Source organism: Scyliorhinus canicula, chromosome 8 (assembly GCF_902713615.1).
Source record: "Scyliorhinus canicula chromosome 8, sScyCan1.1, whole genome shotgun sequence".
Taxonomy (NCBI): domain Eukaryota; kingdom Metazoa; phylum Chordata; class Chondrichthyes; order Carcharhiniformes; family Scyliorhinidae; genus Scyliorhinus; species Scyliorhinus canicula.
Genome location: NC_052153.1, coordinates 192,332,326 through 192,359,842, shown reverse-complemented (window position 1 = coordinate 192,359,842; position 27,517 = coordinate 192,332,326). Strand labels below are relative to the sequence as shown.

General features: G+C 50.6%; 1 protein-coding gene across 4 annotated transcripts in view; it reads right to left on the bottom strand.

The window, feature by feature from the left end:
* The window catches only part of LOC119970771, a 117,751-nt gene that overhangs the window by 51,707 nt on the left and 38,527 nt on the right, over positions 1-27,517 (bottom strand). For all 4 annotated transcript variants that reach the window (XR_005461672.1, XM_038805925.1, XM_038805926.1 and 1 more), the window contains 4 exons: positions 20,482-20,526; positions 20,357-20,392; positions 877-930; positions 726-767 (listed from right to left, as the gene is read on the bottom strand). Coding sequence is in view for 3 of the 4 variants with exons in the window: in XM_038805925.1 (XP_038661853.1) it covers positions 726-767; positions 877-930; positions 20,357-20,392; positions 20,482-20,526 (177 nt within the window). In the remaining variant the exon portion in view is untranslated. The remainder of the gene's footprint in view (positions 1-725; positions 768-876; positions 931-20,356; positions 20,393-20,481; positions 20,527-27,517) is intronic.

The window sequence follows — 27,517 nt, the reverse complement described above, 5'->3', positions numbered from 1 at the left end:
TGCACGCAATACTCCAAATGCGGCCGCACCAGAGTTTTTGTACAATGCAGCTGCCCCTGAACCGTCACTATGGTCCCTGCTTCCACCACCTCCTCCGGCAGCAACCTCACAACGGCTAAGAAGCATCCATCAGGCTCGATTCTAACACAAGCTGCCGCCGTCAGGGACCAGACACTTGACTGGGTTGGGTGTTTTCCCCTGTCCTCCCAAAGTGATACATATCTGGACCTTTCCCCCCACTAGGGCCGGCCCAATGGTACCGGCAAACTCGGGCAGTCGCCCTGGGCGCCATGTGCTGGGGGGCGCCAGAGACTCGGGTCCCGTGCATGCGCAGTTGGGCCGGTGCCAACCAGCGCATGCGCGGTGGCCGCCCTCCCCCAGGGCGGCCCCTTCCGCCCCCTCCGTCCCCCTTCCGTCCACCCCCCCCTCCGTCCCCACTTCCGTCCGCCCGGCCCCTTCCCTCGTGCCGCCCCATTCCCTCGGCCCCGCCCCCCTCCCTCGCCCCCCCCTCTCGGCCCCCCCCTATGCGGGCTGTGGAAGGGCAACAGGACAGTCAGAGATGGAGATACATGCCATCCAACCTTCTGGGGGGGGGTGGCACCAACAAACAAGCGAAGCCCAATAACAGTGAGATGGATGGCCCAGCCCCGAGGAGAATGGCCTTGGGGGCCTCGGGAAAGATGGGAATATCAGGAATAGCGTTGTGAATTGAAAATCTGACTTACTCTCTTCCGAATCAGCGGTGCGGAGATGCTTGCCACCCTGGTCTGAAGGAGAAGCTTCCGTTAGACGGGAGGATGAATTCAAAACATTGCCAAATATCAATAAATGGAAAAATATCTGAAATATGTTGAAGACCGGTTTATAAGGGGTTACCTTTTCTGTTGCTGCCAATCACCACGCTGGCATACATACAGGAATCCGGCTGAGCTGTAACACAAACGGTATCGACTCTGAAACTGTTTTGCTCCTCCGGCCTGCTGACTCGAGATTCCAATAATCTTTCAGCACAACAGCACCTTTGTATTTATATCACACCTTCAGCGTTGTGAATCATCACTGCCACAAGATCGGACAGAATTCAACACCAAGCCACAGAAGGTGATGTTAGGGCAGGTGATCAAACACTTGGTCAAGCTGATCAGGTCGTGGTGATTGGGGGTGAAGAGAGGCCAGGAGGAGGAGGGCTTTCGGGAAAGATCCCGGAGTTCCCAGCCTACGGGTGCGGCCGTCAATGGTGTTGCGATGGGGATCAGGGCAGGGGGGTACACAAGAGACCGGAACTGGAGGAATGAAGAATTCTCGGGCGGCACGGCAGCACAGTGCTTAGCACTGCTGCCTCTCAGCGCCAGGCACCCGGGTTCATTTCCGGCCGCGGGTGACTGCCTGTGGGGAGTTTGCACCTTCTCCCCGTGTCTGCGTGGGTTTCCTCCGGGTGCTCCGGGCTGGTGGTGAAGGAGGGGGTGATAGTCGGGGGTGATGGGGACGTGGAGGTAAAGGGGGGGGGGGGGGGAGGGAGGGATGCAGGAGAGGGATATGGAGGGGAAGGAGGGGGGATGGGAGTAAAGGAGGGGAGATCGGGGTGAAGGAGGGGGGATGTGGTGTAAGGAAGGGGTGATGGGGTAAAGGAAGGGTGGGGGAGGGGTAAAGGAGGGGGAAGGGGGCCTCAAGTAGGGGTGATGGGGATGGAAGATGAAAAAAAAAAAAAAATGGGGATGGGGTGGTGGAGGGAAGGGGGCATTGGGTAAGTAGGGGGGATTGGTGAAAGGAGGGGGGATGGGGGTGAAGGGGAGGTGGGGGTGGGTGTGAAGGATGAGGGAATGGGGGTGTGAGGGAGGAGGGTGGGATGAAGGAGGGGGGGGGGATGGGGTGAAGGAGGGGGATGGGGTGAATGGAGGAAGAATGGGATGAAGGATGAGGGGAGGAGGATGGGGTGAAGGAGGGGGGATGGGGGATGGAGTGAAGGAGGAGAGATTGGTGTAAAGGGGGGGTAGGGGCAAGGAGGGGGAATAGGGTTAAGGAGATAAATAAGGGAATATCTGGGCGGGGGACTAGGACATGGAGGTTATGTAGGAGGTGGTGGGGGGGGGGAGGGGGGATGGAGGTGTGAACGAACTGGAATTCACAGCCCAGGTGCACTGGTGCTGCCAATTCAGTAAATATTGGCACGAAGGAGGTGGCCTGAGGTGTAGTTGTTCCTCAAATACCCATGGTTCCCTCTCGGCAGCTGGCAATGGGTCAATCGGCCGCAGAAATGAATACACCTTCCTGGAAAAGGAAGGGTTTGATTTTAAACAAAGAAAAATGCTGGAGGAACACAGGCATCTGGCAGGATCTGTGGGGGCAGAAACAAAGTTAAACATCGAGAGTCGAATAGGGGTCTCCCTCAGAGTTAACTGGACTTTCATGACTCGCGAGACATCAGTTCGAGACATTTGTCTGCTCATCAAATGTCCGTGAAAAATGTAATTGGACACTTTATGAACAAGGAACAAAGAAAAGTACAGCACAGGAACAGGCCCTTCGGCCCTCCAAGCCTGTGCCGACCATGCTGCCCATCTAAACAGAAATCTTCTACACTTCCTGGTCCATATCCCTCTATTCCCATCCTATTCATGTATTTGTTAAGATAGAACAAAGAACATAGAACATAGAACATTACAGCGCAGTACAGGCCCTTCGGGCCCTCGATGTTGCGCCGTCCTGTGAAACCCCTCTAAAGTCCCTCTACACTATTCCCTTATCGTCCATATGCCTATCCAATGACCATTTGAATGCGTTAGGGTTGGCGAGTCCACTACTGTTGCAGGCAGGGCATTCCAACGCCCTTACTACTCTCTGAGTAAAGAACCTACCTCTGACATCTGTCCTATATCTATCTCCCCTTAATTTAAAGCTATGTCCCCCTCGTGCTAGACATCACCATCCGAGAAAAAGGCTCTCACTGTCCACCCTATCTAATCCTCTGATCACCTTGTATGCCTCATTAAGTCACCGTCTTAACCGTCTTCTCTCTAACGAAAACAGCCTCATGTCCTTCAGCCTTTCCTCATATGATCTTCCCTCCATACCAGGCAACATCCTTGTAAATCTCCTCTGTACCCTTTCCAATGCTTCCACATCCTTCCTATAATGTGGCGACCAGAACTGCACGCAATACTCCAAATGCGGCCGCACCAGAGTTTTGTACAACTGCAAACTGCCCCTGAAAACGTCACTATGGTCCCTGCTTCCACCACCTCCTCCGGCAGCAACCTCACAAATGGCTAAGAAGCATCCATCAGGCTCGATTCTACACAAGCTTGCCCGTCATGGACAAGACACTGGACTGGGGGTTTGGGTGTTTCCCCTGTCCTCCCAAAGTGATACATATCTGGACCTTTCCCCTCCACACAGGGCCGCCCAAGGTAACCGCACTCGGTCAATGCTCCCTTGGCGGCCATGTGCTAGGGGGCGCCAGAGACTCGGTAGTCTCCCGCGCATGCGCAGTTGGGCCGGTGCCAACCAGCGCTTCGCGGTGGCCCTCCCTGCGGCCCAGTCGGGCCCTTTCCGCCCCATCCGTCCCCTTCGTCACCCCGCCCCTCCTCCGTCCCCCTTCCGTCCGCCCGCCCTCCCCCTCAGGCCCCGCCCCCATCCCTCCCCCCACCCCCCCCCCCTCTTGGGCCAACCTCCCCCCCTCGCAGCCCCCCTCCCCCTCCGCTCGCCCGCCCACCGCCCCCCCCCCTCCCCTCGCACCCCGCCTCTCGGTCCCCCCCACCTCTCGGCCTCCCCCGCCCCTCGACGCGCCGCCCCCCCTCCCCCTCCTCGGTCCCCCCCCCTCCGCGGTCCCCACCTCTCGGCACCCCCCCCCCCCCTCTCCTGGGCCCCCCCCCCCCCTCTCCTCGCCCTCACGCCTTCTCTTCCTGGTCCCCCCCCCTCAATCGTGCCCCCCCCCCCCCTCTCGGCCCCCCCCCCCTCTCGGCCTCCCCCCCTCTCGGCCCCCCCCCCCCCCCCCCAAGGGCGCCGAAGTTCAGCTGGCCCGGGGCGCCAGCAACCCTAGGGCCGGCGCTGCCTCCACACACATTTCAGTAGTTCTGTTTTTGACAACTGCAGCTTACTGATTGTGAACTGCAAGAGATCAAATGTAACCTTGCTGGGTGTTTTGTGACGCCATCCCCCCCCCCCCCCCCCCCCCCCCACCCCCCACCCCGACTAGCAAAAAGCTTGGTGAGCATAAATGATTCTCTGAGGCCATCAATAACCCCTTCCAGCCTCTGAAGTATGCAGATAGTTAACGCTCCCACACACACACACACACACACACACACACATATCTCTGCTGGCATTGTGTCCAAGGTTCTCAACAAAGCCTGTTCGGGTACACAGAGAGGGAATTCAGAATGTCTAATCCACCTAACAAGCACGTCTTTCGGGACCTGTGGGAGGAAACCGCAGCATCCGGAGGAAACCCAGGCAGGCACGGGGAGAACGTGCAGACTCCGCACAGACAGTGACCCAAGCCGGGAATTGAACCTGGGACCCTGGCGCTGTGAAGCAACTGTGCTACCGTGCCGCCCTACCCTGCTGCCCATTTCGCCAGTCCATGCCCCCCTAGGCCTCGCTGTTTTCTAGATTTTGGAGTTTTGTGTCTTCTGCAAACTTTGAAATGATTCCCTGGGCGCTCGAGTCCAGGTCACTGACGTAGAATAAAACCAGCAGCTTCAACAGTGATGCGCATTTCCCTCCAGCGGAAATACAACCACTCACCACCACTCTCTGCTTACTGGCGTTAACCAACTTCATCACCACATAATCATAAATCTCAATTTGGTCTAAAACCCTGACACGTCCATTCCTTTATATAGCACATGTTTCTCTGCAACAGCAGGGACTGTTTAAATCCCAGAAACATTAAACCACCAGAGAAACAGCGTGTGTTAATGAGTCGTGCAGCCTAATACATAGGGAGCTATCTTCTTGGTTCAGCACCTGCTGCACCTGCCCTTGTAGTATTGATGAGACACTGCAGGGGGAGCTGTACGTAGAAACACAGAACGATTAACAGCACAGAGGGGGCCATTCGGCCCACTCTCTGTCCTCTGACCGAAAAACAGCGATGCAGTCTGTCATAATATACACACAGGTATATGATGGTGCACAGACAGGCAGCGATTGACACACAGGATGACCAGTGAACACACAGAACACAGCAGCCAATCACCAGACAGGACACAGCCACTATAAAGCCAGAGGGCACTAGTTTTCCCGCTCTCTTGGGATGCAGCCTCTGGGACAGTCAGAGCTCGTGAGCAACAACTAGAACATACACCATGTAGTAGTCAGATAGTCTGGTCAGGTTAGCCTCAGGTCTCCAGTCAAGTCAGCATAGTGTCAACCCACAGTTAAAGTATGTATGATAGTTAAGAGTTCAATAAAACCGAGTTGCATTTCTTCAAGTGTTGGAAGCCTGTCTCTCTCACTGCTGCAGTAAACACAGTCCTCGCAGACCCAGCTTACCCAACACATCATGGTACCAGTGAGTCATGCTCGAGTTTGACGGACCTACCTTGAGATAATCTGCCTTTGACCAGCGATCAGCCATCCGGTAACATGGACAGCGTCCGCCCTCCCGCAGCTCCGCATCGCCGGCAACCTCAGTGCTAACTGGAAGATTTTCAAGCAGAAGTTCCAGCTATATCTGGAAGCCACTGACCTCGAAGCCGCATCGGATGCCAGGAAGATCGCTCTCTTCCTCTCTACAGCCGGGGACCACGCTATCCACACCTTTAATTCCCTCACCTTTGCTGAAGGCGAGGACAAGACAAAGTTTAAAACAGTCCTGCTGAAGTTTGACAGCCACTGTGACATCAAAGTCAATGAGAGCTTTGAACGCTATGTGTTCCAGCAGAGGCTTCAGGGTAAGGATGAACCTTTTCAGTCCTTCTTAACCCATCTCCGTATCCTCGCGCAGTCCTGCAACTACGCTCCACTTCCGATTCCATGATCCAGGACCAGATTGTTTTTGGGGTCCACTCCGATCCCCTTCGCCAGCAGCTCCTTAAAGTTAAGCAGCTCACCCTTACCATTGCCATCGAGACCTGCATCCTCCACGAGCACGCTACTAACCGATACTCCCATATCAAGGCGGCAGAGACGGCGCGGCAAGGCCCCCACGATGCGAAGAGGGCCTGAGTCTGGATGATGGCGGCCATTTTGCGCTCTTTTCCCGGGCTCCTGCGCATGTGCGCAATGATCAAGGGGACGGCGAGGCCGACGACCAAACTGCGCAGGTGTGCACATCGTTTGACCGCACTGCGCATGCACGTTGGCGCATGGAGCGTCCTGACCTCGGCGCCATGACATGCAACAACTGTGGCTCCGCCCACTTAAGCGCCAATGTCCCGCGAAATCTCGACGCTGTCTCCAGTGTAGCAAGCTTGGCCACTACGCAGCCCTGTGGAGATCTGCTCAACTGCCCAACACACAGCGATCCCAGCCGCAGCGCAGGAGCGTCCGGTCAGTACAGATACCCGTTGCAGACTCCGACTCCGACATGGCTCCAGATCCCGACACCGAGGATCTCACATCCCCATTCCGGGTGGGCATCATCACCAAGCATACGATGCTTTCCGCCAAGAAGGCGAAACAACTCCCAGTGATGAGCATTGATCCGGACGATGAGTGGTGTGCCACCCTTATGGTCAACAAGGCTCGCATACGCTTCAGGCTGGACACCGGCGCTTCAGCAAACCTCATTTCAAAGTCTGACACCATCCGTGTCAAGGCAAGCATTCTTCCACCGGCCTGCCAGCTCCTCAACTACAATGGCAATGCCATTGCTGCCAGTGGCTCATGCCAGCTTGCCGTGTCCCATCGTACTTCAAAAGCAACCCTGCGTTTTGAAATTGTCGGGTCCAACAGAGCTTCCCTGCTCGGTGCTCAGGCCCAACAGAGCTTCCCTGCTCGGTGCTCAGGCCCAACAGAGCTTCCCTGCTCGGTGCTCAGGCCCAACAGAGCTTCCCTGCTCGGTGCTCAGGCCCTCAAACTCCTGAATCTTGTGCAGCGGGTTCACTCCGTGTCGCCCGCTGAGGCAACGGCCTCGCCAGATGTCAATTTCCAAACCCAACTCGATGACATCATAGCACAATACCACAGCGTCTTCGAAGGTATGGGCACACTCCCTTACCGATACAAGATCCTGTTGAAGCTGAAAGCCACCCCTGTGGTCCATGCACCACGTCGGGTGCCGGCGCCCCTTAAGGACCGCCTCAAGCAGCAGCTGCAAGACCTCCAGGACCAGATCGTCATTTCTTAGGTCACGGAACCCACGGACTGGGTTAGCTCCATGGTTTGTGTCAAGAAACCGTCAGGGGAACTTCTCATTTGTATCGACCCCAAAGATTTGAACCGTAACATCATGAGGGAACACTACCCTACCCCTAAACGAGAAGAGCGAACCAGCGAGATGGCTCATGCCAAGTTTTTCACGAAGCTGGATGCCTTCAAGGGGTTTTGGCAAATACAGCTGGACGCATCCAATCGAAAGTTGTGCAAATTTAACACCACATTTGGTCGTTACTGTTACAACCGAATGCCCTTTGGCATCATCTCCGCCTCGGAGGTGTTCCACCACATAATGGAGCAAGTGATGGAGGGCATCGAGGGGATGCGGGTGTTCGTTGATGATATCATTATTTGGTCCACAACTCCTCAGGTGCACGTCGATCGCCTCAAACAAGTGTTCCATAAGATCCACGAGCATGGCCTCCGACTCAACAGAGCCAAATGCTCGTTCGGTCAATCAGAACTAAAGTTCCTCAGCGACCATATTTCGCAGTTCGGTGTGCAGCCAGATGCAGACATGGTGTCGGCGATCAACGCCATGAAGACCCCGGAGGACAAGATGGCCGTCCTCCGCTTCCTAGGGATGGTCAACGTCCTTGGGAAGTTTATCCCCAACCTTGCATCACACACCACAGCTCTCCGCCATCTTTTAAAAAGACTACCGACGTCCAGTGGCTCCCCGCTCATGAGCGAGAGTGGCGTGAGCTCAGGGCGAAACTCACCAAGGCCCCGGTACTGGCATTTTTCGACCCTGCCAAGGACACAAAGATCTCCACCGACGTGAGCCAGGCTGGCATTGGGGTCTCCAGCGGGACAGATCCTCCTCCTGGGCCCCAGTCGCATATGCATCAAGAGCCATGACACCCACTGAGCAACAATACGCTCAGATGGAAAAAGAATGCCTGGGCTTTCTCACAGGGATTGACAAATTCCATGATTACGTGCATGGACTCCCTAAATTCACGGTCGAGACGGACCACAGGCCATTGGTTCACATCATCTAGAAAGACCTCAATGGTAGGCTATTGCATAAAATAAGGAAGTATGGAATTGAAGGTGATTTAGCGGTTTGGATCAGTAATTGGCGAGCTGAAAGAAGACAGAGGGTGGTGGTTGATGGCAAATGTTCATCCTGGAGTTCAGTTACTAGTGGTGTACCGCAAGGATCTGTTTTGGGGCCACTGCTGTTTGTCATTTTTATAAATGAAATGAAAATGAAAAATGAAATGAAAATCGCTTATTGTCACAAGTAGGCTTCAAATGAAGTTACTGTGAAAAGCCCCTAGTCGCCACATTCCGGCGCCTGTTCGGGGAGGCTGTTACGGGAATGACCTGGAAGAGGGTGTAGAAGGATGGGTTAGTAAATTTGCAGATGACACGAAGGTCGGTGGAGTTGTGGATAGTGCTGAAGGATGTTATAGGATACAGAGGGACATAGATAAGCTGCAGAGCTGGGCTGAGAGGTGGCAGATGGAGTTTAATGCGGAAAAGTGTGAGGTGGTTCACTTTGGAAGGAGTAACAGGAATGCAGAGTACTGGGCTAATGGCAAGATTCTTGGTAGTGTAGATGAACAGAGAGATCTCGGCATCCAGGTACATAAATCCCTGAAAGTTGCCACCCAGGTTAATAGGGCTGTTAAGAAGGCATATGGTGTGCTAGCCTTTATAAGCAGGGGGATTGAGTTTCGGAACCACAAGGTCATGCTGCAGCTGTACATAACTCTGGTGCGGCCACACCTGGAGTACTGCGTGCAGTTCTGGTCACCACATTATAGGAAGGATGTGGAAGCTTTGGAAAGGGTTCAGAGGAGATTTACTAGGATGTTGCCTGGTATGGAGGGAAGGTCTTACGAGGAAAGGCTCAGGGAATTGAGGTTGTTTTCGTTAGAGAGGAGAAGGCTGAGAGGTGACTTAATAGAGACATATAAGATAGTCAGAGGGTTAGATAGGGTGGACAGTGAGAGTCTTTTTCCTCGGATGGTGATGACCAACACGAGGGGACATAGCTTTAAATTGAGGGGTGATAGATATAGGACAGATATCAGAGGCAGTTTCTTTACTTAGAGAGTAGTAGGGGTGTGGAACGACCTGCCTGCAATAGTAGTAGACTCGCCAACTTTAAGGGCATTTAAGTGGTCACTGGATAGACATATGAATGAAAATGGAATAGTGTAGGTCAGATAGGCTTCAGATGGTTTCACAGGTCGGCGCAACATCGAGGGCCGAAGGGCCCGTACTGCGCTGTAGTGTTCTATGTTCTATGTTCTATATGATGCCACGCCTACAACGTATCCTCCTCAAACTCCGCTGCTACGATATCGACCTGGTCTACACCCCGGGCAAGGAGCTCATTGTGGCCGACGCCCTCTCTAGACCCATCACCGCGCCGTGTGAGCAGTCGGACTTCATCTCTCAGATCGACGCTCAGGTGAAGTTTTGTGCATCCAACTTTCCGGCCACTGATGAAAGGTTCGTGCAGATTCGTCAGGAGACGGCCAGGGATCCTTTACTCCAGTGGGTCATGCGCCATCTCACGGATGGTTGGCAAAAGGGGCAGTGCCCACAGTTCTATAATATAAAAGACGATCTGGCGGTAGTGGACAGCATACTAATGAAGCTGGACAGGATAGTAATCCCACAGAGCACGCGAGAGCTGGTCCTCGGCCAAATCCACAAAGGTCACCTGGGGGTCGAAAAGTGTCGCCGTCGAGCCCGAGAGGCAGTATATTGGCCAGGCATCAGCCAGGATATCGCCAACACGGTCCTCAATTGCCCAACGTGCCAACGGTTCCAGCCGGCTCAGCCGAAAGAGGCTTTGCAGCCGCATGAACTGGTATCGTCCCCATGGACCAAGGTTGGCATTGATCTCTTTCATGCAAAGGGCCAAGACTATGTCCTACTCGTGGACTATTTTTCTAACTACCCCGAGGTGGTCAGACTGACTGGCCTCACATCAGCAACAGTCACCAAGGCGTGCAAAGAGAACTTTGCCCATCATGGCATTTCACTTACAGTCATGACTGATAATTGCCCGTGCTTCTTCAGTCTGGAGTGGACGGATTTTGCCCGGCAGTACAATTTTACGCACGTCACTTCAAGGCCCCGTTACCCCCAGTCGAATGGGAAGGCTGAAAAGGGGTCCACATTGTTAAAAGACTGTTGTGCAAAGCTACTGACTCGGGTTCGGATTTCAACCTGGCGCTGTTAGCCTACAGGGCGACTCCTTTGTCCGCTGGCCTGTCCCCTGCACAGCTCCCAATGAACCGCACACTACGGATGACGGTGCCGGCTATCCACATCCCGGACCTTGACAACTTTCCGGTCCTGCAAAGGATGCAACAGTCTTGGGTACAATGCAAGTCGGCGTACGGTGCCCACTCCACAGATCTCCCTGCTCTGGTCCCTGCTGACCGAGCTCGTGTTCAGCTACCTGACGGTGGCTGGTCTGCCACAGCTGTGGTGGTTAAGCCAGTGGCCCCGAGATCGTTCCTCGTTCACATGCCTGATGGCTCCTTTCCTCGGCCTCGCCTACTGGTTTCTCAGGACGCGCCCTTCCATGAGGTCACCGATCTGCCAGTTCTTTTACCGCCCTCTACATTGGAGGCAGCTCCGCCCGTTCCAGTGCAGGCGGCCCCTGATCCACCCTTGAGGTGGTCAACCAGAATTCGTCACCCGCCACAGAGACTGAATTTATAGACTGAATGTTGCATTGCCTTGTGATTCGTTTATACATCTGTACATATTGTTTCTTCCTAAGTTGTTGTCTGCCCTCTATCTGCACCAGACACCTTCCCATGTAAATACGCTCACGTACTTTGTATATAGTCAGGCTCCTGTACACACACTCACTATTTATTGACCTATATACATTATCTTTTAAAGTAAAAAAGAAGAGGGAGGGGATGTTATAATATACATCCAGGTATACGATGGTGCACATACAGGCAGTGATTGACACACAGGATGACCAATGAACACACAGAACACAGCAGCCAATCACCAGACAGGACATGGCCACTATAAAGCCAGAGGGCACTAGTTTTCCCGCTCTCTCGGGATCCAGCCTCTGAGACAGTCAGAGCTCGTGAGCAGCAACTAGAACAAACACCATGTGGTAGTAAGATAGTCTGGTCAGGTTAGCCTCAGGTCTCCAGTCAACTCAGCATAGTGTCAACCCACAGTTAAAGTATGTATGATAGTTAAGAGTTCAATAAAATCGAGTTGCATTTCTTCAAGTGTTGGAAGCCTGTCTCTCTCACCACTGCAGTAAACACAGTCCTCGCAGACCCAGCTTACCCAACACACCACAGTTTACTCCCACCTTCCATCTTTTGGCCCGGAACCCTTGAGGATTGGGTTCTTCAAATGCCGCTCAAAATGTTTCTTTGTAAATGGGCTGATGGGATTGTTTCCGCCTCGAGCACCCTATCAGGCAGTGAGTCGGAGACCTCCTCTAGCAGAGCGGACAAATTTACTCCTCAACTCCCCTGCATTTTACAGATGCACCATAGAGAGCATCCTATCGGGCTGCATCACAGCCTGGTATGGCAACTGCTCGGCCCAGGACCACAAGGAACTTCAGAGAGTCGTGAACACCGCCCAGTCCATCACACAAACCTGCCTCCCATCCATTGACTCCATCTACACCTCCCGCTGCCGGGGGAAAGCGGGCAGCATAATCAAGGATCCCTCCCACCCGGCTTACTCACTCTTCCAACTTCTTCCATCGGGCAGGAGATACAGAAGTCTGAGAACACGCACGAACAGACTCAAAAACAGCTTCTTCCTCACTGTCACCAGACTCCTAAATGACCCTCTTATGGACTGACCTCATTAACACTACACCCTGTATGCTTCACCCGATGCCCGCATTGCTCCGGATCCTTCTCCCATTTCAGGATCAATGAAATTGAGGCCCGCGACATTGTTTGGGGGAGGACACCCTTCTCTCTTGCTTCGTTAAATGTCCTCACCAGCAGTGGGCTCAATATCTCTGAAAACGTCTTGTAGAATTCCACCGGGTAGCTGTCAGGCCCCGGGGCCTTGCCCGACTGCATGCCCTCCAGCCCCTTGATTATTTCCTCAATCTCAATTGGGGCTCCCAGCCCCTCCACCAGGTCCTCCTCCACCCTCGGGAACCTCAACTGATCCAGAAACTGCCTCATCCCCTCCACCCCAGCCGGGGGTTCCGACTCATATAATTTACTGTAAAAAGTCATTGAACACCTCGTTCACCCCCTCTGGGTCCAGGACAGTGTTACCGTCTCTACTCTTTACTTTACCTATCTCCCTGGCCGCCTCTCTTTTCCTGAGCTGGTGTGCCAACATTCTGCTTGCCTTTTCCCCGTACTCATAGATCGCCCCCCTTGCCTTCCTCAACTGTTCCACCGCTTTCCCTGGGGTCAACAGCCCAAACTCCGCCTGTAACCTCCGCCGCTCCCTCAGTAGCCCCGCGTCCGGGGCCTCCGAGTATCTCCTGTCCACCTGGAGTATCTCCTCCACTAATCTATCCCTCTCAGCCCGTTCTGCCTTTTCTCTGTGGGCCCGTATCGAGATTAATTCCCCTCTGACTACTGCCTTCAAAGCTTCCCAAACCGTTGCTGCAGAGACCTCCCCCGTATCATTTGTTTCCAGGAGTTCTGGATGGACTTGTTAACCCGCCCACAGACCGCCTCGTCCGCTAGCAACCCCACATCCAGTCTCCACAGCAGGCGTTACCCTCTCTCCATACTAACCCGTAGATCCACCCAATGTGGGGCATGATCCGACACTGCGATTGCCGAGTACTCAGTATCCTTCGGTATTAGCGCCCTGCTCAGAACAAAAAGGTCGATACGGGAATATACCTTGTGGACATGTGAAAAAAAGGAAAACTCCTTCGTCCTCGGCCGTGCAAACCTCCCTGGGTCTACTTCCCCCATCTGTTCCATAAACCCCTTCAATTCCTTTGCCGCTGCCGGCCTCCTCCCTGTCCTGGATTTTGACCGGTCCAATTCCGGATCAATGACTGTGTTGAAGTCTCCTCCCATGATCAGGTTATGTGACTCTAAGTCTGGGATCTTACCTAACACCTGCCTCATAAATTCCACATTGTCCCAATTCAGAGCATCTATGTTCACAAGTACCACCCGCACCCCCTCCAGCTTCCCACTCACCATTATGTACCTACCCCCCTTGTCTGACACGATTCTCCCTGCCTCGAATGCCACTTGTTTGCTGATCAATATCGCTACCCCCCTGGTCTTTGAGTCCAGCCCTGAGTGGAATACTTGCCTGACCCACCCCTTTCTCAATCTCGTCCGATCTGTAACCTTTCGGTGTGTCTCTTGTAGCATTGCCTCGTCCGCCTTCAGTTCCCTCAAATGCGCAAACACGCGAGCCCTCTTGACTGACCCATTCAGTTCTCTTATGTTCCATGTGATCAGCCTGGACGGGGGGGCTTCCAACCAACACCCCCCCCCCCCCCCCCCCCCCCCCGGCCATCTAGCCATCACCCTTTTTAGGCCAACCTCGAGCACACGCCCTCGAGTCCCCACTCGGGCAGTCGCCGTTCCCGACCTCCCATTTGTCCCCTAGTAACAGTTCCACCCCTGTCAGCAAAGCAGCTCCCCCCCCCCCCCCCCCACCGAGCAACAACTAAAAACCCAATCCCCCAAGTCAAGCTCCAGCTTAATACCTGTCCACCCCCCACTGCGCTTCCGAGCGTTAACTGACCCATGCTGACTCGATAGCTCCCGCCCCGGCACCAAGCAGTCTGTCTCCCTATTGTACTCTCCTCTCTCCCACCCCCCCACATGAAGAAACATTTTAAAAGCATTACATTTTCCAGTAAACAAACAACAGAAAAAAACAGTGAAGAAACAATCACTTTAGAAAAATTGTCACCCAAAAAGCAGAACTAAATTCAAAGCCCACCACCCCCTAACAAAGTCCCTGAAAGACAGATCAACCTTTAACCATCCACACAGCCCATTATTTCACATAGACCTACTTAAACTTTTACAATCCAGCACCACAAATTGCTGCCACAGTACTTTTCCACCACAGTACTTCTCCAAGGCTTAAGTGTCTTTTAATTCGCCTCCAACTTCATTTCTTTAATGAAGGTCTATACTTTGTCTGCCGTTTCAGAGTAGAAGTCCCGTTCCTCATGTGTGACCCACAGATGGGCTGGGTACAGCATCCCGAACTTCACCCCCTTCTTAAAGAGGGCCGATTTTGCCCGATTGAACCCAGCTCGCCTCTTGGCCAAATCCGCTCCCAGGTCTTGATAGATGCGCAGCTCACAGTTCTCCTACTTGCTGCTCCGTTCTTTCTTGGTCCACCGCAAAACGTGTTCCTTGTCCAAAATGTACCACCATGGCCCTCGGCGGCTCGTTGGCTCTGGGCTTCCTCGCGAGGGCTCTGTGCGCTCTGTCCAATTCGAGGGGCCGAGGGAACGCCCCAGCCCTCATCAACTTCTCCAACATGTCCGTTACATAGGCCCTCGCATCCGATCCCTCACTGCCTTCAGGGAGGCCGACAATTCTGAGATTCTGCCTCCTGGACTTATTCTCCAGATCCTCCAGCTTCTCCTGCATTCTTTCCTGGCGGTTGTTCATCATCCCCACCTCGCTTTCCAGCACGGTTATATACTCCTGGTGCTCGGACAACTTTTGTTCTACCTCCTGGATCGCTCTCCCGTGGGTTTCCTGATTCTGAACCACTTGATCAATCGAAGCCTTAATCGGGTCCAGCGTGTCCTTCTTCAGTTTGGCGAAGCAATCCTCGAAAAACTTCACCAGCTGCTCCGTCGACCACTGTGCCGTCTCCTCGCGGCCCTTGCTCTCCGCCATGCTGTCCCGTGTTACCAGCTCTGCTCGCGTCTTCGTTATCGGACTTTGTCTTCTCACCCAGCCACGTCTGGTCCAATTCTCCCTACACCGGAGGGGGATTTCTCCTTACTGTCTCTCTCTTCACCCATTTATCCCATAAAATCCAGGATAAAAACGGGAGATAAAGATCCAAAAGTCCGTTACAGGCGGGAGCTATCAAATGTGAGACCTACTCCTCCATGGCCGCCACCGGAAGTGCGGGCAGCATAATCAAGGATCCCTCCCACCCGGCTTACTCACTCTTCTGGGGGCGGTGGGCCCATTACAAACCGGATGGTCTACACCTGGGCAGGACTGGAACCAATGTCCTAGGGGGTGCTTTTGCTAACACTGTTGGGGAGGTTTTAAACTAATGTGACAGGGGGATGGGAACCAGATTAGGAAGTTAGAGGTCAGTAAAGAAGCAGCAACTAAAGCCAGTAAGGTACGAGATAATAAACTCAATGTGACTAAGGGGAAGAGTAGACAGGGAAGAGATGATGAACGCAAAGGTGGTCTGAGGTGCATTTGTTTTAATGCGAGAAGTGTAGCAGGTAAGGCAGATGAATTTAGGGCTTGGATTAGTACCTGGGAATGTGATGTTATTGGTATTACTGAGTCTTGGTTGACGGAAGGGAAGGACTGGCAACTGAATATCCCAGGGTATAGATGCTTCAGGAGGGATAGAGAGGGAGGTAGAAGGGGTGGAAGGAGTTGCATTACTCGTCAGAGATGATATCACAGCTGTGATTAAGGAGGGCATGATGGAGGATTCGAGCAATGAGGAAATATGGGTGGAGCTGAGAAATAGGAAGGGTGCAGCAACATTGTTGGGACTTTACTACAGGCCTCCCAAAAGCGAGCATGAAGTAGAGGTACAAATATGCAGACAGATTATAGAAGAATGTAGGAGCAATAGGGTGGTTGTGATGGGAGATTTTAACTTCCCCAACATTGAATGGGACTCGTGTAGTGTTGGAGGCGTAGATGGAGCAGAGTTTGTAAGGAGCATCCAGGAGAGTTTTTTTTAGAGCAGTATGTAAATAGTCCAACTCGGGAAGGGGCCATACTGGACCTGGTATTGGGGAATGATCCCGGCCAGGTGGTTGATGTTTCAGTCGGTGATTACTTTGGAAATAGCGATCACAATTCCGTAAGTTTTAGAATACTCATGGACAAGGACAGGAGGGGTCCGAAAGGAAGAGTACTAAATTGGGGAAAGGCAGAGTATAACAAAATTCGGCAGGAGCAAGGGAATGTGGATTGGGAGCAGCTGTTTAAGGGTAAATCCACATTTGAAATGTGGAAGTCTTTTAAGGAAAGGTTGATTAAAGTACAGGACAGACATGTTCCTGTGAAAATGAAAGATAGAAATGGCAAGATTAGGGAACCATGGATGACGGGTGAAATTGTGAGACTAGCTAAGATGAAAAAGGAAGCATACATAGGATCGAGGCAACTCAAAACTGATGAAGCTTTGGAGGAATATCGGGAAAGTAGGACGAATCTCAAACGCGCAATAAAGAGGGCTAAAAGGGGTCATGAAATATCTTTGGCTAACAGGGTTAAGGAAAATCCCAAAGCCTTTTATTCGTATGTAAGGAGCAAGAGGGTAACTAGAGAAAGGATTGGCTCACTTAAAGACAAAAGAGGAAATTTATGCGTGGACTCAGAGGAAATGGGTGAGATTCTTAATGAGTACTTTGCATCGGTATTCACAAAGGAGAGGGACAAGACGGATGTTGAGGCTAGGGATGGATGTTTAAATACTCTCGGTCAAGTTGTCATACGGAAGGGGGAAGTTTTGGGTATTCTAAAAGACATTAAGGTGGACAAGTCCCCAGGACCGGATGGGATCTATCCCAGGTTACTGAGGGAAGCGAGGGTCGAAATAGCTGGGGCCTTAACAGATATCTTTGCAGCATCCTTGAGCACGGGTGAGGTCCCGGAGGACTGGAGAATTGCTAATGTTGTCCCTTTGTTTAAGAAGGGTAGCAGGGATAATCCAGGGAATTATAGACCTGTGAGCTTGACGTCAGTGGTAGGCAAACTGTTGGAGAAGATACTGAGGGATAGGATCTATTCACATCTGGAAGAAAATAGACTTATCAGTGATAGGCAGCATGGTTTTGTGCAGGGAAGGTCATGTCTTACAAACCTAATAGAATTCTTTGAGGAAGTGACAAAGTTAATTGATGAGGGAAGGGCTGTAGATGTCGTATACGTGGACTTTAGTAAGGCGTTTGATAAGGTTTCCCATGGCAGGTTGACGGAAAAAGTGAAGTCGTATGGGGTTCAGGGTGTACCAGCTAGATGGATAAAGAACTGGCTGGGCAACAGGAGACAGAGAGTAGTGGTGGAAGGGAGTGTCTCAAAATGGAGAAGGGTGACTAGTGGTGTTCCACAGGGATCCGTGCTCGGACCACTGTTGTTTGTGATCTACATAAATGACCTGGAGGAAGGTATAGGTGGTCTGATTAGCAAGTTTGCAGATGATACCAAGATTGGTGGAGTTGCAGATAGCGAGGAGGACTGTCAGAGAATACAACAAAATGTAGATAGATTGGAGAGTTGGGCAGAGAAATGGCAGATGGAGTTCAATCCAGGCAAATGCGAGGTGATGCATTTTGGAAGATCAAATTCAAGAGCGGACTATATGGTCAATGGAAGGGTCTTGGGGAAAATTGATGTACAGAGAGATCTGGGAGTTCAGGTCCATTGTACCCTGAAGGTGGCAACGCAGGTGGATAGAGTGGTCAAGAAGGCATACAGCATGCTTGCCTTCATTGGACGGGGTATTGAGTACAAGAGTTGGCAGGTCATGTTACAGTTGTATAGGACTTTGGTTCGGCCACATTTGGAATACTGCGTGCAGTTCTGGTCGCCACTTTACCAGAAGGATGTGGATGCCTTGGAGAGGGTGCAGAGGAGGTTCACCAGGATGTTGCCTGGTATGGAGGGTGCTAGCTATGAAGAAAGGTTGAGTAGATTAGGATTGTTTTCGTTGGAAAGACGGGGGTTGAGGGGGGACCTGATTGAGGTCTACAAAAGTATGAGAGGTATGGACAGGGTGGACAGCAACAGGCTTTTCCCAAGAGTGGGGGTGTCAGTTACAAGGGGTCACGATTTCAAGGTGAGAGGGGGAAAGTTTAAGGGAGATGTGCGTGGAAAGTTTTTTACGCAGAGGGTGGTGGGTGCCTGGAACACTTTACCAGCGGAGGTGGTAGAGGCGGGCACGATAGCATCATTTAAGAAGCATCGAGACAGGTATATGAATGGGCGGGGAACAGAGGGAAGTAGACCTTGGAAAATAGGGGACAGGTTTAGATAAAGGATCTGGATCGGCGCAGGCTGGGAGGGCCGAAGGGCCTGTTCCTGTGCTGTAATTTTCTTTGTTCTTTGTTCTTTGTTCTTCCAACTTCTTCCATCGGGCAGGAGATACAGAAGTCTGAGAACACGCACGAACAGACTCAAAAACAGCTTCTTCCCCACTGTCACCAGACTCCTAAACTCCTTATGGACTGACCTGATTAATACTACACCCTGTATGCTCCACCCGATGTCGGTGTCTATGTATTTTACATTATGGACCTTGTGTTGCCCTGGAGTATGAATTATCTTTTTATTTTATTTTATTTTCCTGTACTAAATGATCTGATTGAGCTGCTCGCAGAAAAATATTTTTCACTGTACCTCGATACACGTGACAATAAACAAATCCAAATCCAATCCAGTTTATCTAGACGCTGTGCTGCCGTGAGGGATCTAGAGACAAATATTCTCCTGTTACTTCTCATTTTTCAGAATCCTTACCATTAAGTGTGCAACCCTTTCCCCGGTTTCTTCTTCCCCGAGTGCATTACTTCATACTTCTCCATTTTCGGTTACATTTACCAGTTTTCTCATCAGTCCATAGATATCTTTCTGCAGACTGGAGCTTTCTTTCTCTATCAACCACGCGGCCAATTTTTGCATCTGCGGTAAAATTCTTAATCCTTTCCCCTCTGTGTCAGTTCCGAACACAGATAGATTCTAACACAAAACAGCGAGCCACCCAGTGCTGAGCCATTGGGAACCCTGCTGAGAAACAGCCTTCCAATCACCCCAAAATCACCCATCAACCAGAACACTTTGCTTCCTGCCACCAAACCAATTTTGGATCCAACTTTCCAGAGAATCCATAGAACCCCTACAGTGCAGATGGAGGCCATTGGCGGCACAGTGGTTAGCGCTGTGGCTTCACAGCGTCAGGGTGTCGGGTACGATTCCCGGCTTGGGTCGCTGTCTGTTCGGAGTCTGCGCGTTCTCCCCGTGTCTGCGTGGGTTTCCTCCGGGTGCTCCGGTTTCCTCCCGCAAGTCCCAGAAGACGTGCTTGTTGGGTGAATTGGACATTGTGAATTCTCCCTCTGTGTACCTGAACAGGCGCCGGAATGTGGCGCTGAGGGGATTTTCACAGTAACTTCATTGCAGTGTCAATGTAAGCCTACTTGTGACAATTAGGATTATTATTATTATTCAGCCCATTGAGGCTGCACCATACCCCTTACTGAGCACCCGAGCAAGCTCCCCCTCCCGCCCTATCCCCGTAACCACAAATACCACCACCCCCCACCCCCCCCCACCCCCATTGACCCTCCTTGCTACTTCCTCAAAGCTTTAACTCAAGCTGATCAGACATCACCTTCCCCTTCACAAGTCCATGCTGAGGGTGTGGGGTCGGTTGGGATCCACTCGGTGAAGCAGCTCCTTCGGGGAGAGTCCGTGGCGACTCAAAACTGAATCGGGAATTTTCATTTGGGAAGAATTTCCGACGGTGGGACAGGCATGAAACCTGGGAGTAGAATGGTCGTCTATTATTTTTTTTTCCCAATAAAGGCGCAATTTAGCGTGGCCAATCTAGCTACCCGGCACATCTTTGGGTCGTAGGGGGTGAGACCCACGCAAACACGGGGAGAATGCGCAAACTCCACACGGGATCGAACCGGGTCCTCGGCGCCCGTGAGGCAGCAGTGCTAACTACTGCGCCACCGTACCGCCCCAAATGGTGGCCTATTGAGGGATCAAGTGCTCCCTTCTCAGGGAGGCAGGCTAACAAAGGAATCAGCTCTTAAAGATAGGGGGGAGCGGGAGAGATTTGAAACTACAACTTTTAATCAACGTGAAAGGAAACATTCACTCACGGTCTTCTGACGCATTGATTGTGAACCTCTTGTCATCTTTAACAAAAACAAAAAGATCTGTTGGTTGGAGATGGAATTCGGGTTACAAAATAGATAACAGCACAAAACCATTAGGGGCAGCGTACCTGTTCTCCTGTCGATCTCAGCATAGGTACAGGAGTCGCCTTGTTCTGTAAGACAAACAGCTGTGAAACAGTGCCAGCGATCGGACATATTTATCCTCAGATTTCAGCAGTGGCTCAGTGGGTAGTACGCACCCCCCGCTGCTCCCCAAGTCGGAAGGTGGTGGTTTCAAACCTCCCCTCCCCCCCCCCCACTCCAGAGACTTCAAACACAAAACCTAGGCTGACGCTTTAGTGTGGCACTGATGCAGTGCAAGCACTGCCAGAGGAGCTATCTTTCCAGTGCGACATTAAACTTAGGTAGTCTGATAGATGATGTGAAAAATTCCATGGTCGCTATGTCACTATTTCAACCGAGAACAGAGGCTTCCTCCCTGGCACCTTGGCCACCCCTCAGCCAAAATCACTGAATGAACCAGGTTAACCGGTCTGGACCCATTGCTGTTTGTGGCACTTCGCTGTGTGCAAATTGGCTGCTACATTTCCCACACCACAAGATGAAGGCAGCAGCTTCCAAAGCCGTGACAAACCCATGTGAATAAAACAAACTTAAAGGCTCTGTGCCTTAATACACGGAGTATTTGCAATAAAGTGGATGAACTAATCACGCAGATAGATATAAATGGGTATGATATAATTGGGATTACAGAGACATGGTTGCAGGGTGAACAGGGATGGGAACTGAATGTTCCAGGGTTCTCAGTATTTAGGAAGGACAGGCATAGAAGAAAAGGTGGTGACGTGGCACTGCTGGTTAAAGAGGAAGTTAACACAATAGTGAGAAAGGATATTAGCTCTGACAATGTGGAATCTGTATGGGTAGAGTTGAGAAATACCAAGGGGCAAAAAACATCATTGGGTGTCATATATAGACCCCCAAACTGCACTGGTGAGGTTGGGAATGGCATTAAACAAGGAATTAGAGATGCATGTAATAAGGGAATATCGGTGATCATGGGCGATTTTAACCTTCACATAGATTGGGCAAATCAAATTAGCCACAATGCCGTAGAGGAGGAATTCCTGGAGTGTGTACGGGATGGTTTTCTTGACCAATATGTGGAGGAACCAACTAGAGAGCAGGCCATCTTAGACTGGGTACTGTGTAATGAGAAGGGAATCATTGCCAATCTGGCTGTATGAGACCCCTTGGGGATGAGCGACCATAACATGGTAGAATTGTTTATCAAGATGGAGAGTGAAGTAGTTGATTCGGAGACTAGGGTGCTGAATCTTAATAAAGGGAACTATGAGGATATGAGGTGTGAGTTGGCCTTGATAGATTGGGGATAGTTACTTAAAGGGATGACAGTGGTTGGCAATGGCAAATGTTCAAGGAACGCATGGAGGAACTACAGCAACTGTTCATTCCTGTCTGGCACAAAAGCAAAGGAGGTAAGAGAGCCAATCCATGGCTTGCAAAGGAAATTAGAAATAGTATCCGATACAAGGAAGAAGCATACAGATTGGCCAAGAGAAATAATAGGTCTGAGGCTTGGGAGCAGTTTAGAATTCAGCAAAGAAGGACGAAGGGATTGATGAAGAAGGAGAATCTGCATCCCAGAATGCTTAAGGAGGTGGCTCTGGAAATAGTGGATGCATTGGTGATCATCTTCCGTGATTCTATAGATTCTGGAATTGTCCTTGCAGATTGGAGGGTAGCTAATGTCACTCCAATATTCAAAAAGGGAGGTAGAGAGAAAGCAGGGAATTATAGACCAGTAAGCCTAACATCGGTAGTGGGGAAAATGCTTGGATCCATTATCAAGGACTTTATAGCGGAACATTTAGAAAGCAGTGGCAGGATCCATCAGAGTCAGCATGGATTGATGAAGGGAAAATCATGCTTGACAAACCTGTTGGAATTCTTTGAAGATGTAACCAGTACAGTTGACAAGGGGGAGCCAGTCGATGTGGTATATTTGGACTTTCAGAAGGCGTTTGACAAAGTCCCGCATAAGAGATTATTGCGCAAAATTAAAGAGCATGGGATTGGGGGAAATGTATTGAGGTGGATAGAAAATTGGTTGGCAGAGAGGAAACAAAGAGTCGGGATTAATGGGTCCTTTTCAGAGTGGCAGGCAGTAACTAGTGGGGTACCACAGGGATCGGTGCTGGGACCCCAGCTATTCACAATATATATTAATGATTTGGATGAGGGAACAAAATGTGACATCTCAAAGTTTGCAGATGATAGCAAGTTAAGCAGGAGGGTGAACTGTGACGAGGATGCAGGGATCCTACAGCAAGATCTGGACAGGTTGGGCGAGTGGGCAAATCAATGGCAGATGCAGTATAATTTGGATAAGTGTGAAGTTATTCACTTTGGAAGCAAAAACAGGAAGGCAGATTACTACCTGAATGGTTGTAAATTGGGAGAGGGGAGTGTGCAGCGGGACCTGGGTGTCCTTGTGCACCATTCGCTGAAGGTAAGCATGCAGGTGCAGCAGGCGGCAAAGAAGGCTAATGGTATGTTGGCCTTCATTGCGAGAGGTTTGAGTATAGAAGCAGGGATGTGTTGCTGCAATTGTACTGGGCCTTGGTGAGGCCACACCTGGAGTATTGTGCGCAGTTTTGGTTTCCTTCTCTGAGGAAGGATGTTCTTGCTATGGAGGGAGTGCAGCGAAGGTTTACCAGACTGATTCCAGGGATGGCAGGACTGTCATATGAGGAGAGATTGACGAGGTTGGGATTGTTCTCGCTGGAGTTCAGAAGAATGAGTGGGGATCTCATAGAGGCTTATAAAATTCTAACAGGACTAGACAAGGTTGTTGCAGGGAAGATGTTACCAATGATGGGTGTGTCCAGAACCAGGGGTCACAGCCTGAGGATTCAGGGTGAACCATTTCAGACAGAGATAAGGAGACATTTCTTCACCAAAACAGTGGTGAGCCTGTGGAATTTATTACCATAGGAAGTAGTTGAGGCTAAATCATTGAATATATTCAACAGACAGCTCCATATAGCACTTGGGTAGAATGGGATGAAAGGCTATGTGGAGAAAACAGGATTAGGCTATCGAGTTGGATGATCAGCCATGATCGTGATGAATGGCGGAGCAGGCTCGATGGGCGAAAAGGTCTCCTCCTATCTTCTATGTATCTCTGTGTCTATGAGCACTACCATCTAGAAGGACAAAGGCAGCAGATACCTGGGAACCCCACCGCCTGGAGGTTCCCCTCCAAGCCACTCACCATTCTGATGTGGGAATATATCGCCGTTCGTTCACAGTTGCTGGGTCAAAACCCTGGAACTCCCTCTCTAACAGCACTGTGGGTATACCTACACCTCAGGGACTGCAGCAGTTCAAGAAGGCAGCTCACCCCCACCTTCTCAAGAGCAACTAGGGATGGGCAACAAATGCTGGGCCTATGCAGTGACACCCACATCCCGTAAATTAATTTTTTAAAAAGGAAAGACTGGTTGGGATATTAAATGAGGGGGAGTCAGGGGGAGAGTGGTGTTGTGGTCAGTTGCTTCCTTGATCATGTAGGTACACATAGAACACGAAAATATGATTGCTACAAGTATTTATTCTTGATGGTAACTATGCATTTCTATGTGTAAGCGATTCCGTCTCCGTTACTGTGGGACCTTGGAGGGGGATGTCTGTCCTCTTCTTCGTCCTATTACCAGGTACTCGCCTCCTGTCCGTCCCCCGATATCTTTATGTCTGTGTCGGTGTCTGGTTCCACCTGCTGGCAGGAGGTCATAGCTGTCCCTTCATGTATTGGTCAGTGGCTATTTAAGTGCCACTATTATATACAAATATATACATTGGTACAACTATGTACAATTATGCATAGATATACCTACACACATATCGCCACAAGTGGGACTAGACTGGGTGGAATGTTAAATGGTTCAGGAGTCCGGGAGGCTGGGATTCAACTGGGAGAAACATTAAAAGTAAAGGATAAGTCTTTGGAAAACGATGATTAATGTCTGAAATACCTTTCAACTCTTTCCCTCATCCCATTCGATTATTCTCTGGTGAATTCCATCAATCCCGTTCACCTTTCCAGCACAATGTGGTTCTGAATATGTCTCTCTGGTGCTGGCTTGTCCACCCCTTTCCCTCATTCAGTACACCCACAGAGCCCACTTTCAACCCCCTGTGTGTTCGAATCCGGATCTCTTCAAACTCAGGAGTTTATCAATGTACAGATTGTAACAAGAGAAGGCTGAAGGAGGGATGGAGCATCCTCAGTTTACAGAGAATGTGTAGAGTAGGAGACGGTTTTGCGAAGTGAGCCAGGAGATGGTGTGCCGAGCTTTGGTTTGATGTTGCTCTCTCCCCCCCCCCCCCTCCTTTCTCCCACCCCCAGATACTGGGAGCCCTTTTGGGTGAGTAACAATCCACTACCCCTGGGCCTTGTACACAAATACATAGTCAGCATAGAACATAGAACTGTACAGCACAGTACAGGCCCTTCGGCCCACGATGTTGTGCCCAACTAGTCTGAAACTAAGATCAAATCAACCTACTCCCAATCATTCTAAAGCACTCCATATGCCTATCCAATAACCGCTTGAAAGTTCCTAAAGTGTCCGGCTCCACTACCATAGTTGGGAGTGCGTTCCACGCCCCAACCACTCTCTGAGTAAAGAACCTACCTCGGACATCCCTCCTATACCTTCCACCGTGAACCTTATAGTTATGCCCCCTTGTAACAGCTACATCCACCCGAGGAAATAATCTCTGAACGTCCACTCTATCTATCCCTCTCATAATCTTATACACCTCAATTATGTCACCTCTCATCCTCCTTCGCTCCAATGAGAAAAGCCCTAGCTCCCTCAACCTTTCCTCATAAGACCTACCCTCCAATCCAGGCTGCACCCTGGTAAATCTCCTTTGCACCCTTTCCAATGCTTCCACATTCTTCCTATAATGAGGTGACCAGAACTGCACACAATACTCCAAATGTGGTCCAATCAAGGTCTTGCACAGTTGCAGCATAACCTCACGGCTCTGAAATTCAATCCCCCTGTTAATAAATGCTAACGCACTAGGCTTTCTTCAAGGCTCTATCCACTTCGGTGGCGATTTTCAGAGATCTATGGACATGAACTCCGAGATCTCTCTGCTCCTCCACATTCTTCAGAACCCTGCCGTTAACCCTGTAATCCGCATTCAAATTTGTCTGACCAAAATGAATCACCTCACCCTTATCAGGGTTAAACTCCATCTGCCACTTTTCAGCCCAGCTCTGCATCCTATCAATGTCTCTTTGCAGCCTACAACAGCCCGCCACCTCATCCACTACTCCACCAATCTTGGTGTATTCAGCAAATTTACTAACCCAACCTTCAACTCCATCATCCAAGTCATTGATAAAAATCACAAACAGCAGAGGACCCAGCACTGATCCCTGTGGTACACCGCTGGTGACTGGGCTCCAGGATGCAAATTTACCATCCACCACCACCCTCTGTCTTTTATGTGATAGCCAGTTACTGATCCCATCGACCAAATTTCCCTCTATACCATGCCTCCTTACTTTCTGCATGAGCCGACCATGGGGCACCTTATAAAACACCTTACTAAAATCCATGTATATGACATCAACTGCTCTACCTTCATCTATGTCCTCAAAGAATACAAGCAAACTTGTGAGGCAAGATGTACCCCTCACAAATCCGTGCTGACTATCCTGGATTAAGCTGTATCTTTCCAAATGATCATAAATCCTATCCCTCAGGACCCTTTCCAATAATTTACCTATGACCGAAGTGAGACTAACCGGCCTAGAATTCCCAGGGAATTATTCCCTTTCTTGAACAAGGGGACAGCATTTGCCTCTCTCCAGTCTTCTGGCACTACTCCTATAGACAGTGAAGACATAAAGATCAAAGCCAAAGGCTCTGCAATCTCATCCCTCGCCTCCCAAAGAATCCTAGGATATATCCCATCAGGCCCAGGGGACTTATCTATCCTCAGGCTTCTCAAAATTTCTAACACATCGTCCTTCCGAATATCTACCTCCTCCAGCCTACATCGCACTATCCTGCTCAACAACATGGCCCCTCTCCTTTGTGAACACTGAAGAAAAGTATTCATTTAGGGCCGTTCTATATCTTCAGACTCCATGCACACGTTCCCACGACTGACCTTGACCGGTCCTAATTTCACCTTGGTCATTCTTTTATTCCTCACGTAAGTGTAAAAAGCCTTGGGGTTTTCCTTGAACCTACCCGCCAAGGACTTCTCATGCCCGCTGCTAGCTCTCCTAAGCCCTTTCTTGAGCTCCTTCCTCGCTATCTTGTATCCCTCAAGTGCCCTAACTGAACCTTGTTTTCTCATCCTTACATAAGCCCCCTTCTTCCTCTTGACAAGACATTCAACCTCTTTTGTAAACCATGATTCCCTCACACGGCCATTTCCTCCCTGCCTGACAGGGACATACATATCAAGGACACGCAGTATTTGCTCCTTGAACAAGCTCCACATCTCAATTGTGCCTATCCCTGACAGTTCCTGTTCCCATCTTATGCTTCCCAATTCTTGCCTAATCGCATCGTAATTACCCTTCCCCCAGTTATAAACCTTACCCTGTCGTATGTTCCTATCCCTCTCCATTACTATAGTGGAAGTCACTGAATTGTGGTCACTATCTCAAAAGTGCTCTCCCACAACCAAATCTAACATTTGGCCCGGTTCATTACCTAGTACCAAATCCAATGTGGCCCCACCTCTTGTCGGTCTATCCACATATTGTGTGAGGAAACCCTCCTGCACACACTGGATAAAAACCGCTCCATCCAAACTATTTGAATTATGGTGGTTCCAATCAATATTTGGAAAGTTAAAGTCACCCATGACAACTACCCTGCGACTACCGCATCTATCCAAAATCTGCATTGCAATCTTTTCCTCCACATCTCTATTACTATTTGGGGGCCTATAGAAAAGTCCTAACAATTTGACCGCTCCTTTCCTGTTTCTAACTTCAGCCCACACTACCTCAGTCGACAGATCCTCCCAGACTGCCCATTCTGCAGCCATTATACTATCCTTGATTAACAATGCTATTCC